The sequence below is a fragment of the Leptinotarsa decemlineata genome, unplaced genomic scaffold, assembly GCF_025532065.1.
Source record: "Leptinotarsa decemlineata unplaced genomic scaffold, Ldec_3_MD MMD2_tig00026336_RagTag_RagTag, whole genome shotgun sequence".
Classification (NCBI taxonomy): Eukaryota; Metazoa; Arthropoda; class Insecta; order Coleoptera; family Chrysomelidae; genus Leptinotarsa; species Leptinotarsa decemlineata.
The window spans coordinates 13,817,149-13,832,497 of NW_027412692.1; the positions used below are offsets into that span (position 1 = coordinate 13,817,149).

The following is a 15,349-nucleotide window of genomic DNA, read 5'->3' on the forward strand; positions in this document are numbered from 1 at the left end:
CAATTTTTGAGATTATAAAACTGTATTTTTTAGTTTACTGCACATGTTCTACTCATTTCAAGTTGGATGTACTCCCAGAAATTGTGGAAGTTTTGTTATCACAATTGAAGCAGTTCAAATCAAAAGTGAGAGTTTCTGTCAATTCAGAGTCACATGATTCCATTAGTTTTTAAGTTATTCGCAAAACCCAAGTTTTCAATCACACTCGAACGAAATTATTCAAGAACACATTACATCTCAAACATTTTTATTTGCTTAGTAATAAAAAATTACAAGATTACTGTGGAGCCCTACCACGTCCGAATCCTTGCCTGAATTCAACGTCACCAGTTCCTGGCCCAACATCGGCCTTCTTGTCTGCTCCTGGACCTCCAGGAGTCCTTCTATACCCAGCACGATCCTCTGAAGGCTTGGAGGTTTCTGACCTGAGAGCAGTGGGCCGTGGTCTGGTTGTCTCTGTACGTGCAGGCCTCTTGAGGGTGGACGGGACAATTTCAGGGGGAAGATGTAAGAATGTCCTCAGGTACTCTATGCCAGGGTTTGTCAAATACCTGCAAATTACAATTGAACGATGTTATTGAAAGAGGAAACGATAATATATAAACGCCGACAACTTCTGAAGATACTGAACTTACTAACCCTTGACAAACAAATTTGATTTTGAAAATTTATATAAAAAAGGTTTACAAAACTGCAAAATACATTTCGCGATACAATAGCTTTCTCAAGTACTTTAAAGACAAACATTTCATATTCAAAAACATTACTATGATTTACGAGTCGATCAGAAATTCAATCCCGATATCCAGTTTCAACTACCTCAAAGGAAAAGATTACAGTAACCAGTACAAGCAAGTAAAAAGGGTGGACATGCTCCAGCTACATTTACAACTCAATTTTAAAGTCAGTTTCATGGAATTCATCATTATTCACGAGGGTATCTATGAAATAAACACTTATTCTTTTGCCTTGATTATTGAAGCTGAATTTATACACAATTGATTAGCAAGGATCAACAAAAAAGATGGAATTGATGCTTTCTGTAAGCAAGCGCTCAAGTTTTCATTGGAAAAAAATCTGTAACATCCACTATTTTATATCTATTATTGTATATTTTTTAACGCAGCATCACCAATTTACATTTCAGCGATTATAAAAACCTTATTTAACAAACAATTAAAATTAACACAACACAACCTACAATGTTTTGATATTCAAAAATTATTAGGTTAGGTTATCCCTCATTTTGACTGTGCCCTGAAATGGGCCCATCAGCGATCATTTACACAATAGAGGCCTACCTACAAGTAAAAAATCTGCGACAAAAAGATAAGAAAGTTAAAAGTTGAGCAACTTCAACTCTTCGCTTGTTACTCTATAATTGTTAAATTTTCTGCATAAACACGTCCATTGGGAAGTGATGAGATCAGCATATAATTGAAGATTGTTACTTGCTAATGGAGTGCGCATAAATTCACCATTACAGTACGAGTACAATTGCTACATGTTTTTCTAGTTCATATACAAATGTTTTAGACCAATTTATTTACTAAACTAGACCATTACGACGTACCAATAATAATGCCTCCAGGCAAACTGCTCCTTCACATATCCCTTGGATTTGAGGGACTGCAAGGCTTTGATAACTTGCAAGTTAGGAATACTTTCCAGTTCAGGATGTTTGGGAGCATGGTAATCCTTCTTGGCAACCATAACACCTTCTTTGAAAAGGTATTCATAGATAGCAACTCTGTTCTTTTTTGGCATCAACATCCTGAAATTAAAATAAATAATGTAGATGTAGGTAATAGGTTAGGATAACTTTTTATGTTTGTTCAAAGTTTTCGCCCAAAATTAAATGTAGAATTTGAAGATTTCGAGTAGATGAAAGATGAGTACTTATTTATTAAAAAAAATCACAATTGATGATTTAGATAAATTTGAAAATTCACTTTACTTACTTGACGCTCTTATCTTGGAAGCTACCAAACTAAAAAGAAGTAAGATAGAACATGAAATTCGTCAACTCTTCTTCTTGTTATTTATTCTTATTCTTCTGGCACAGCTCAAATATGGGCTATGACATAAAGATTTTCTGCCGGTAAAAAATTTCGTTGAGCATTGACATTGAAATTATATAGACACAATGGAATTTGAAACACAAAAGGTACTTCTTATAGATATTACAAAAAAATAACCTACTGGGTTTCATTTGATGGTCATTCGAGAAATTCTACACGATTATGTACAATATGTTTCGATCAAAGAGTGTACGCCTTAGGTGAATCTGGCTACCCGCCCTCAATTTCAGACAAACACGATCATTATTACCAATTATGAGAAACTAAGGCACAACCATCAATGATGATTTTAAATCGGAGACAAATTCAATATTGTAGTTTCTCCGTTGGAAACAACTCAAGCACTTCAGACATGTCTACCATAGTAGGAGACGAAACCTCACAGAGATTAGTCTCGCAAATGTTTCATGCTAATTCAACAGCAGAGAAACATCTGCGAGACGACTAACCTTTGTGGGGATTGACAGATAAATCAAGAAATTCACATATTAACACTTCATCAGGAAGAATAAATTGGTTAAGGCTTTCGCCTCAAAATCATCAATGATGATTTTCTTTCAACTATACATAAGATATTTTGAATATATGCATGTGTATATACTCTAAAGGCTTATTAAGTTCTCCATAACTGAATATTGAAAGGTTAACTAGAACAAAATAAGTGTAGAAATATAACTGACGTAATCAAAAGAGAAATGAAAATTTCTAAGTTTGTTACCACTTTTATTTGTAACTAACGTTACTGCAGTTTCGTCCTATACGGATATTTTCAAACTTATACAATAAACTTTCTGAGTTAGAGACATCAGAGTAAATATCATTTCTGAAGAGTCGATTTCATAGAAAAAGTTTGCGTCAATTCATCTCACACAAATATATTTGGAAACTGATTAACATTTCCTTTTCGAACTTTTCGAAGTATAAACTTAAGGAAATTAACGAATTTATTTTTTATCGCAGACATGTCATTTTGAGAATTTTTGCGAGCTGATCTCTCCGAATAGAATGTGGGAATCACAGATTGCAACAAACGTAAAAGTTGTTGTAATTTGTTTTGCAACAAACGGCCGTTTTCATGGTCCAAAATATAAAGAAGTAGAATATTGAAAATTCTGACGTGACAGGTTATGAAGTTTTTAATGATATGTTTTGACTTTTGGGGTATTTAAATACCGTCCGACGTTATTTATATTAGGGAACAAAATGAGTGGTCTTACCGCAGGGGATGCTAGTGCCCTAACACTGGAAATAGGACCATTTGAAACTGTGCATAGGTGGAAGCGAATGCCTGAATGTGATGAATTTGTTGGAGCTAGGTATTTACTCCTAGTAATTTTCTCTGAAGGCAATGCCTTCCTCCAAGCGCCAGACTCTATACATGTCGCAAGTTTTGAGTTTAATAATTCATGTTTTCCATTTATTAGTACTGAAAACTCACAAATATGAATAAATATATATTCATGCATGACTTGAATGATGGTAAAAATTCAAAGATCTCCCTGTGTTTTTCTAGGCGAAGTAAACACACAGTTGTGGCATATAAGGAAGCTATTTATGTCTTTGGGGGAGACAATGGAAAAACTATGTTGAATGATCTCTTGAGATTTGATGTCAAAGAGAAAAGTTGGGGAAGAGCCTTTGCAAACGGATATCCCCCTGCACCTAGGTAAATTTTATTGTTTCAACATGTTATGAGTTTAGTGAGTGTTTGAGGAAAAAATGGATAATTTGTATTGTTTGGGGTATAAACAGAAAAACCACTAGATTATCTTGAAATGAAACCAAGCATTTGTAAAACTTTCCGAGATACTGAATCTACAAGTTTTTTTACTAGTGCCATGTTATTTAATTCATAATCAAAATTAATTGGAGACTGTAATCCATTGAAAACCATATAAAAAACTTGCTTGTATTTAGGTACAGGCAATTAGCTTCACAACCATCAGCAATGCCAATTACGTCATTTTGAAAAAGAAGTTTGTATGTAAAACATTTCACTACATTGAAAATTTTCAAATCATCGGCAGAGAGAAGGAATTTTGAGTTATGAGTATATGAGTTGATATCATTGATGAATAGGCAGAACCGCAGTGGTCCACAGTGGGATCCCTGTGGAACTCCTAATTTCACAGGTATAGTTTCTGAAGCTATGTTTTGTATGCGACTTGAGGTGGGGTCTATACGGTATTTACTAGTGAATTCATCAGACCCGGTACATTAGTCTTAACTCTGTGTGTTTCAAAAACTAATTTTGAGTGTTTACGACTCTTAGTTGCAGTTTATTAATGTACTTTCAGTAATTTTTAGGTATTTCATGTTGTGTGACTTTCAGGTATCATCATTCTGCTGTAGTTCATAATACTTCAATGTTTGTCTTTGGCGGTTACACAGGCGATATCCACTCAAACTCAAATCTCACCAATAAGAATGATCTATTTGAGTATAAATTCCACTCCGGTCATTGGGTAGAATGGAGGTTCATGGGAAAAACTCCGGTACCCAGATCTGCGCATGGAGCAGCTATATTTGATAATAAACTCTGGATATTTGCCGGATACGATGGAAATGCAAGACTAAATGATATGTGGACGATATCATTGACTGTAAGGATGCGATTTTGAAATGATGTAAATTATTTTTCTTTTCATCTCATCATATTTATTATCCTTCAATTCAGAACATAAAAAAATCGCCGATGGAATGTATGTAGCCCGTAAAATTTGAATATACACTTTAGTTTTTAACGGTCCATGTATATTCCATAAAATAAAAGCAGTTTGCTGTTTCTGAATTTCCTTTGACATGATTTGTTGTATTTGAGTAGGTCTTTTGAATAATAAATATTGAAATAGCATCTCAGATGTGGCCTGAAAGATAATACTATATCTTTTGATTGATTAACTGAATGATGCAAGAAAAAAAACGAACACGTCAGCTTATTTTTGTTAGGTGGAAAGGTGATGACTTGAGGAAGTCCAAAGAAACGGTATTTAGTAAAATTGAAATGCCACTTAACTACTCTCACGCTACACAACTATTTGAGAATTTTTGGTGTCTCTAAACATTAGGATGATATCTGTAAAAAGGGACATCTCATTATTTGCTTTGGGGCCTTTATGACATCACTGCTAATTCACGACACAACTAGGTGATGAACATTAAAATTTGTAAAGTTAAGGGTAGTCGTTATCTGTTAAATAGTTATTTTAAATGAAAGATAATGATTTGCTTATGAAACCGCAAGCAACAGTATCGTAAATAACAGAATCTAATCAGTTATAGCAGTTTCCACAATTCTATTTGGGTTGTTACTTGTAGGGAGATGTGAGAAGTTGGGAAGAAGTTGATCAAAAAGGAGAATGTCCTCCAACATGCTGTAACTTTCCCGTTGCCGTTGCAAGAGACTCCATGTTTGTTTTCAGTGGACAGAGTGGGGCAAAAATAACAAATTCTTTATTTCAGTTCAGTTTCAAGGATAAAACGTAAGTAAACAACTTCAAAGGTAGCTGTTTCACACAAAATTTGATGGAAATTCTAACCTTTATGTCTCTCACCAACAAACTAAACATGCTAAATAGCTGAAACTGTGGACATATGTTCGAGTGTACAAACAAAAAAAAATACAAAAATTTGTTAATCGAATGTACTTAGCCTGTAAAATTTGAACATTCACTTTATTTTGTTTGAATATCAAAAAGATTTCTTGGTTAATATGAAACTTCACTACCAACTAATTCGAATGGTGGACCCACAAATAGGGATCATGTAATAAATGAAAAATAAAAAAAAAATCAAATAAATTGGAGTACAAAATCAGCACAATTTTTTTACAAAAAACTTGGTAGGAGAATAAGTTTGACTTTTCGTCGTTTACAATTTTCTCAATATAGAGACCAAGATATCAGGTTTTCAGGAAAAAATTATGTTATGAAAAGAAAGTAGGATATTTATATAATTGATTTTCTTTTTGGAAATATACACATGAGATGATTTATCAAAATTCAAGGTTAATTTATGTGACTGAAGCCACATTGATATTATATTCAGATCATGAGGTTTAGTGGAAGAGCAGCTCATTTGTATATTCAAACAATATTTCTATATAATTACAAAAATAAGCTGAACTCCGCCTTTTATGCCAAAAAACATTATTTATTATGTAAAATGGAAAATGAAGTCGCTATTAATATTATTTTGATCATATGCATCAATGACATCTACGTTTCTACAAAAATACTAGCTAACCCGGCAAACGTTTTGCCACATGAATTATTTCTATCAGAACAATAACACTTACAAATAATATTGATCCCTTCAGTTCAAGTTTAGCTATAATTGTCCCTGTGAAAACATGATGTGCTCAAATCCAAGCTACAAACAGACATTGTTTGGCCTTTGGACTTATTAATAGTCACTGCAAATGCCAATCTAATTCGAAATCGCACACGTTTAAAATGAATTGGCACATCTGTAAGTATAAAAGGGGCGCGAAACTTGCCATTCAAAATGCTGGCTTCGACAACGATTTTTATTATTTTTTCAATAACTAATCGTGTGCCGTTGTACAGCCGTGTTGGAGTCAAATAATGGAGCGATCTAACCTTCAGTTGTAAACTATGGGGTATGAAAAAATGATTTAAACCTATTCTCAGACCTACTGAATTTACATATGAAATTTAATGGAAATCGGCCAAGTCGTTTTCGAGAAGTAAGGCAACTAACACTGTAACACGAGAATTTTATTTATTAGATGTATCGTCAGCATAAATTTGACCTGTCCCACCAGTCTCAAATTCGATATTGAGTTTATATGAATTGAAAAAAGTGTTGGGCCTAGTATAGATAATATTTCTGACCAATATTACATTTCATTAGTTTGTTTCCTCAGATGGACAAGAATTTCCACGGAGCATATTCTCAGAGGAGCTCCGGCACCTCCAGCCCGTCGATATGGACATTCCATGGTAGCATTTGATCGGCATTTGTATGTATTCGGCGGAGCAGCAGACTCAACACTTTCAAATGATTTACACTGCTTCGACTTAGATTCACAAAAATGGTCAGTTGTTTTACCTGACCCCGAATCATTTGTACCGTCCGGTAGATTATTTCACGCTGCTGCAGTAGTTGGTGACGCCATGTTCATTTTCGGAGGAACTGTGGACAATAACGTCAGAAGTGGAGAAATGTACAGGTATGACTGATAAGTAATTTAATTTTTTGTTTTGTCTGCAGACAATCATTTACGTATTGCATATTTGAAAGAAGAAAAACATTTAGGTATGAGAAAGTTGTACGCGCGCTGGGTGCCGCGCTTGCTCAAGTTTCCAACGCTCTGTTGGCGCAGTTTAGGCGCAATAAAACCGAGTTTTGGCACCGACTAATTACTGTAGATGAAACTTGGATACACCATTATACGCCCAAAACAAATACAGTCCAGAAACAGTACAGAAACCATACAATGATTTCCTCGGGCGTGTCTTAATAACTAATTTTATACATTAAATGCTATAAATAACTTATTCTACAATTTGAGGTACCTGAATTTCAAGTACCTGATTTTTTACCTAAGTTTGTAATGAATTTAATTACCTGAACTTATGTTCCATTTTCCACATTTGAAAAAATATTCAGTAAGGGAGAGTTATTTAATTCTAATTGATCATTCAGTAAATTACCCGAATTCCTGAATCTATTGATTTCTAAACATTCTAGAAGATTGAGTTTCAAACTCTTCTCTTCTAAATGTAACACATAGTATTCCTGATTGAACTCATGTCCTTCTGCTAATAGGTGGTTTGCAAATGTGGAATTGGTCTTTCTATTTATCAAACTGCTTCTATGTTCTTTAATTCGTTGGGAAAATGTTCTTCCAGTTTGGCCAATATACAGTTTTGGACAAGAGCCACAAGTCAGCTTATATACGCCTGATCTATCCAACAACGAAGTTTTGTCCTTATTGTTTTTAATAAATTTACTTAGATTATTATTCGATCTGTGAGCTCAATCTTCTAGAATGTTTAGAAATCAATAGAGTCAGGAATTCGGGTAATTTACTGAATGGTCAGTTAGAAATAAGTAACTCTCCATTACTGAATATTTTTTCAAATGTGTAAAATGGAACATAAGTTCAAGTAATTCAATTCATTACAAACTTAAGTAAAAAATCAGGTACTTGAAATTCAGGTACCTCAAATTGTAGAATAAGGTATATATAGCATTTAATGTGTAGAATTAGTTATTAAGACACGCCCGAGGAAGCCATTGTATGGTGAAACACGTGTTGTAAAACTATAAAATATTTTTTTTTATTTATATAAAAACATTTCACTACGTAAACTGAGTTAAAAACTATTCAGGTTTCAGTTTTCGAGTTACCCAAAATGCACTTTACATGACGATTATGGAAAACTGTTAGAAACCAGATTATTTTGCGACATTCAATTCCTAGTTGGACCGGAAGAGGAAAAAATTACGGGGCACTTAGCATTGGTTGCTGCGAGATCGGCATACCTCAGAAACAAAATACGCCAAGCCAAAGAAAATAGGGACAAACACTTGGAGAGATTGTTCGGTAGTTGTTTTTCTGTTTTCATTTCGATTCATTTTTGGAATAACCGACTGCTGTCGCAGGTACATCGAAAGTTCCTTTCTCAGACATCCCCCTATTAGAAGTGAAACTGCCCGACGCCGATCCCGAGGCTTTCGAAATGGTACTGAACTACATTTACATGGATTGCATCGATCCGACGAAGAAAGGTGGGGATGATGAGGATCCGCTCTCCAACAGAATCGTTCTGAGAATGATGGACGTATACAGGCTGGCGGTACAATTCAACATGGCTCGGCTGGAGCACCTTTGTGTTCAATATTTGAACGCCACCATTTGTTTGAAAAATGTTTTGGTAGCTTTACACAACGCAGACCACTTGCAACTAGATTTCATCAAGGAATATTGCTTGAGGTTCATCGTTAAAGAAAGCAATTATAATCAAATTGTGATGAGCGCCGAGTTTGAAAATTTGGATAGGAGTCTCATGGTGGAGATAATCAGGAGGAAGCAGATGCCGCAATATAAGGTGAGAATGTTTATAAATCTGATGATGCTTGCATCACTACCTTGAAAAAGTCTACAAATAAGTTCGCGATGGTATATGTCTATCTTTTAGGGATAACACACAAGAAGCAATGTGAAATTAAAACTCGAAATTGTTTTTTGATCCCTTGTTTTGAAAATAACAGTAGTAGTGTCACTCTTATCGCAATAACTCACAAACTTATGAGTAGAATATCATGAAATTTCAACAGCTTTCTTTTGAAGGTTAGCACTGACTGAAAAAGCAAATAATGCAATAAGACTAGCGCTATCTATGTGTGAGGCCTGACACTTTTTAGCCCATGTGGTATAGATTAATGAACTCCCACACTGCATGAGTCATTTTAACACCATTCAGTATGCTGATGAAACTATGTTTTAGAACCTTTGACTATTCTCTTTAATCATTGCATCTCCAATGGAGAATTCCCTGATGAATTCAAGCTAACTAAAATGATACGCATATTTAAAAAAGGTGACAAAAATACCATTGACTACCGTCCAATGTCGATAACACCAATTTTTGGTAAGATTTTTGAAATCATTAAAAAAAGCTGCTTAATTTCGTTCTTTACTATGCAAAAAACGTTACATGAAGGTCAGTTCGGCTTCAGACAGAACTGATTCGCTGTTCAAGCGATACAAAGACTTGTGGCTGAGACAGTTGATGATTTTGAGGCGGGTCAACATACGGTGGTGTCTATGTGTGACTTGACCAAGGCCTTCGACTGTGTTTCTCACACAGTACTATTAGACAAACTGCAATTTTACGGTATACGGCATATTACTCAATCAAACAATTGAAAAACACTCTAGATAATTTTGGATTGATGAATGTCTATTTTTCTATGGCTTATTCTCACATCAGCTTTAATATCATTTCTTGGGGATGTGCAAGGGAATTTCCACGAGTTTTTGTTGCTCAGAAAAGATTGCTGAGACTAATTTTTAATATAGATTTTCAAGATAGTTGTAGACCAATTTTCTTAAGAGAGGGCCTATTGACGGCACCTTCTTTATTTATCTTGAAGTGTATCACTTTTGCCCGTAACAATATAACTGAATTTGTCACAAATGCGGATATACATGGTAGAGACACCCGTCATGGGAAACTGTTAAGAACCCCCTCACACAAAACGGCTCACTTTAGATGCTCCCCACTATTTAATACAACAAACTGTTATAATAACTTGCCGGCATCTATTAGGAAAATCGAGTCAGATAAACTTTTTAAAATTGAGGTGAAGAAATTTCTCTTACAGAAGTGTTACTACAGTCTTGAGGAATTTTTGCAAGACACTTTTTCATGACATTTTGAGAGTATTTGCTAGAGCTTCTCCGATTTTTTATATAATACTTCTATGTTGTGAAAGTTTGTGGACGTGAACCATATTTATTGTTTTTGTATTGTTCAGCTTCTGTAGTTTTATTTTTGTTTTTTAATTATGACTTAGCACATGTACTCAATGTACCAAAGTGTCAAATAAATAAATAAATAAATAAATACGTGGTACTGCATGGAAATTATTCGAATCGTACTTGAATAGTAGGAGACAATCTGTTTTTATAGACAACACCTAATCTGAAATCGAGAACATTCATTTTGGGGTACCTCAAGGTTCTATCCTTGGCCCACTTTTATTCATTGTCTATATCAATGACATATTTCATCACGTGTCCAATCAAATGTATTTGTTATGCAGATGATTGCTTCCTTTATGCTATCGGCAAGAAACTTGATCACTTGGAAGAAACTTCGCATGCTTTTTTAGGAAAAGCTGAAACATGGTTCGTTTCTAATTGCTTGAAACTCGATAAAAACAAAACTAAGAATATTGTTTTCTCAACCAGCAATACGATTGCCAACAATTCAGAAGTTAAACTACTTGGAATTGTTATGGATGACAAATTAAAATGGTCAGCGCATATTGAGCACCTAAGTAAAAAATTAAACTTATCTCTCTTCATATTACGGAAACTGAGCAGATTTGCTAACCTGGTAGTTTTGAAAACAGCCTACTTTGGCTTATTTCACTCTCACATGAATTACTCTATGGGGAAACGCTGTAGACTCTGTGATAATTTTTAGGCTCCAGAAATGAGTTTAACGAATAAAATCTAAAGCCAATTATAGAGACAGTTGTCGCCCCATATTTGAAAACCTAGAAATACTCACCTTACCGTTTATTTACATCCTCAATTGTTTGCTGGATATTCATAGAAATAAAGAAAAACTTGAAAAAAATAGTTCATATCACAATTATATCACAAGAAATTGTAACTTGATTCGACCAACTAAACGTCGTTTATTGACTTCTGAACGCAACAATATATAATAAATTGCCAGTACATATCAAGGAACTACCTACCCATGAGTTCAAAATGCTAATTCCAAAATATTTGATGTCACACTGCTTCTACTCGACGGGGGAGTATATGGAGGCCGATGTGAGTTCATGGGAAACTATATAGTGTCATAACAAACACATCACTACAACACATGCCATTGGGGAGCACTCTTCGCTTAATTTATTTCTGTATAATTAGAAATGAGAGAATATATTTTCAACTGTAGTTTTGTTTCGAATGTGTATTTTATTTTATATTTTATTTTATTTAGCTATGTCCTGGACCTACTACAAATAGAATAATACTGTGTAAAGTGGTTGAATGAATAAATATAGTCACCCTGTTCATGATTATTCTGAGGAACAAACTGAAGTCGCAATAAAGAAAGTTGATATATTCTTTGCAGCTAATAATTTGTGTCTTAACATAGAAAAATACAGAAAATTAAAATTATTCAATACTGCAACTTAATGAATTTTACATATTTCCTTTTCAGGCGAATAGTGAAACTCAGTTTGATACAGCGGGTTGTTCACTGGAGCAAGATATGGCCATGTTTTTGAGAGTAACGGGAAAAGAGTTTTGTGACATTGATCTGAAATTAGATGACAACCTCATACCAGCCCATAAAACTATTTTAGCAGCAAGATGTGGTTACTTTGAAGCCATGTTCAGATCGTTTATGCCTACTGATAGCAAAGTTAACGTGAGTTATTTATGTGCAATGATGACTTTTTTTGTTGTAAGAAAGGTAGAGAACACAATTTGAAGAGTACCTACCCTTCAATTACACGAGTTTTACCTGAGTTGTAATGAAATAAATTACCTGAGCTTGTGTCCCAGTTTCCACATTTGAAAAAATATTTAGTAACGGGGAGTTATTCAACTCTAATTGATCATTCAGTAAATTACCCGAATTCTTGAATCTATTGATTTCTAAACATTCTAGAACAGGGGTCTCCAAACTTTGAAGCCTTCGGGCCATAATGATTTTTTCAGTTTGTTCCAAGGGCCAATTTCTGCCCTCACTATATTTCTAGACTAGGATAGCCGCAAAATGCGTGTCCTAAGCAAACTTACGCTTTCTTGAATTTCAATTATTATTGTGTATTGTGACACTTAACGACATCTAGTGGCGAGTAGTGGTACTATGTACTATCTTTTTCAGCTACCCGTTAGGTGGCATTAGGCGAACCAAAGCCTGTTAAAAGGTGGTTTGCAAATATACAATTGGTCTTTTTATTTACAGAAATACTTCTATGTTCTTTAATTCTTTGGAAAAATGTTCTCCCTGTTTGGCCGATATACAGTTTTGGGAAAGAGCCACATGTCAACTTATATACATACACCTGATCCATCCGTCACCGAGATTTTGTCTTTATTGTTTTTGATAAATTTACTTAGACTGTTATTCGTTCTGTAAGCTACGTTTACACATTATTTCTTTAAAAAACGAGCAATATTATTCGTGGGCTCACCCAAATATGACAATGTCATCATGTTTGTTTGTGTTTGTTATTAATTAGACCAATTCTGAAATAGCTCCCTTTGAAGTTATATATTAATATATGAACATTGCCTGCAAAGTCCATTGTAGTTTTTTGGAATTAAAAAATCATGTTACATTTATGTGATCACTATACTATTTTTGAAGATACTTTTGTTCTCTATAAAAATGACACAAACTTCAACCAACCAAAAAAATAAACATCATTATTATTATATTTTTGTTACCAACATCTCATATGTTGCCAACAGTTATTTTTCTCTTCTTTTCAGATACAAATCGGTGAAATGATTCCATCTAGAGAATCGTTCGACTCTTTGCTACGATACATCTATTATGGAGACGTAAATATGCCTCCTGAGGACTCTCTCTATCTTTTCTCGGCGCCATTTTTTTATGGGTTCACTAATAATAGACTTCAAGCGTTCTGTAAGCAGAACTTGGAAATGAACGTTACTTTCGAAAACGTCATCCAGATCTTGGAAGCTGCTGACAAAATGCAAGCAACAGATATGAAGAAGTACGCCCTGGACCTGATCGTGCATCATTTCACCAAAGTGGCGAAGCTGCCAAGATTGAGGATGCTGAGCAAGGAGTTGATTCTCGACATCCTTGAAGTTCTAGCCGAGAGCATGGAGATGAATTCGAAGAACACTTCGACGGATAGCCTCTTGAATTGGGAGATATGATGGTTGAGCATGGAGGGGGAGATGAATTTGGCTCTGAGGAGAGCGTCTGTCATTTTGTTGACATTGATTTCTGTGATTATTGATCTTAGTTTAGTTGAAAGATTAGTCATACACTAAGGATAAGGAGATATATATTAAACTTGTTGAGAAGTCTAGTTCTGTTCAGTAGAATTCATGATATATAACACATGTTGCCGAGAGGAAAATAAATGAATAGAAGTACAGTATTCTTTTTGTATTTATGGATATGATGAAGTCATACCTCAACGAAAGATATCAACGTTTGTTTGAAGGCGATTGACAATGTTTCGTGATGAATTTCACTAGATATCAAATTGTTGATCTAGGAAATACCAAAAGTGGAAAAAGAAAAATATTAAGAGGAGTGCCATAAGGGTCAATATTGGGGCCACTTCTGTTTCTAATATATATCAACGACCTACCTCACGTGATGAACTCGTTAGGCATAGAAACTATATTGTATGCAGATGATGCAACCTTGGGCAAAAAAATATATAAAATAGATGATCCTCATATGATCCATACTGACTTATTAGAGAAATCTCGATCATGGTTCACACCAAATGACTTGATTCTCAATGAACAAAAAACAGAAACTCTAACTTTTCAAACAATTTGCTTAAATCGAGATAACAAAAATTCTACCAAATTTTTGGGAGTACAAATAGATTCCAACCTGAAATGGATAGACCGCATAAATAACATGTGTAGTACACTTAGTAAGACGGTTTTTGCGATCAGAAGAATTAAAAAAATAGTAAATCAAAGTGCGGCACTTGCAACATATTCTCTTCATTCAGTCCTCAAGTATGGTATAATCAATTGAAATAATGCATCAAAGGTACATCTTAATAGAATATTTGTCATTAAAAAATCTGCAGTAAGAAGCATCATCTCTGCCAATTATGATGAAAAGTGTCGACCAATATTTGTAAAACTTAAAATAATGACCCTATATTCAGTTATTGTCTATGAAAATCTGTTTCTTGTTCAACAAAACTTGTTGAATGAAGTTGCTCACAAGGATATACACCAACATGATACAAGAAATAAATCAAACCTTGTTCCTACAGCTAATAGGTTGAAAAGAACAGATAATATAGGAATTAAGCTATACAATGCCTTATCTGCCGAATTTTGTAACTTGCCATTTAAAAGATTTAAAAACTTATTGAAGAAAATATTAACCCAACATCCTTTATATGAAATTGATCAATTTTTCGAAGTTATCCGAGAAGAAAGAGACACTTTTGTGGTCACCTCCCGAACTTTTACTCAAATTTGAATATATATAATACGTTAGCTATGTGATTTATAATTTGTAAAAGCTCATGGCTTTACATTTTGGTTTTCACAATCAAGAAACTACTTCAATGTTCTTTTATTCTATGGAGAAAAGTTCTCCCCGTTTGACCAATATAATTTTGTTAATACATTTGCTTAAATATAAAATCAAGAAAATAACTTTTCTCTAATTCGTAATGGGATTTTCATTCGTTACAACCGGTTTCAGTTCATTAAACCATTCTCGAGTAAACTGAAGGAATTTGACAAACAAATCCTTAAATATACAATGATACAGTCAATGTTCTTCAGGTACCTGCAA

The 15,349-nt window shown here is 34.2% G+C and overlaps 2 protein-coding genes across 2 annotated transcripts; one reads left to right on the forward strand and one right to left on the reverse strand.

The window, feature by feature from the left end:
- Window positions 1-230: 230 nt before the first annotated feature.
- Window positions 231-2,115, reverse strand: LOC111504000 (Ribosomal protein S10b). Its single transcript, XM_023158464.2, has 3 exons — window positions 1,962-2,115; window positions 1,574-1,774; window positions 231-551 (listed from the first exon to the last, which is right to left on the reverse strand). Exons 2-3 carry the CDS (start codon window positions 1,771-1,773, stop codon window positions 278-280), a joined length of 474 nt encoding a protein of 157 aa, XP_023014232.1. The 5' UTR covers window position 1,774; window positions 1,962-2,115; the 3' UTR covers window positions 231-277.
- Window positions 2,116-3,186: 1,071 nt separating this feature from the next.
- On the forward strand, window positions 3,187-13,949 carry Lztr1 (Leucine zipper like transcription regulator 1). Its single transcript, XM_023158463.2, has 9 exons — window positions 3,187-3,397; window positions 3,595-3,747; window positions 4,414-4,684; window positions 5,400-5,563; window positions 6,970-7,275; window positions 8,441-8,655; window positions 8,715-9,160; window positions 12,023-12,232; window positions 13,306-13,949. The coding sequence occupies exons 1-9, from the start codon at window positions 3,285-3,287 to the stop codon at window positions 13,720-13,722; spliced, it is 2,295 nt and encodes a 764-aa protein (XP_023014231.1). The 5' UTR covers window positions 3,187-3,284; the 3' UTR covers window positions 13,723-13,949.
- Window positions 13,950-15,349: the final 1,400 nt, after the last annotated feature.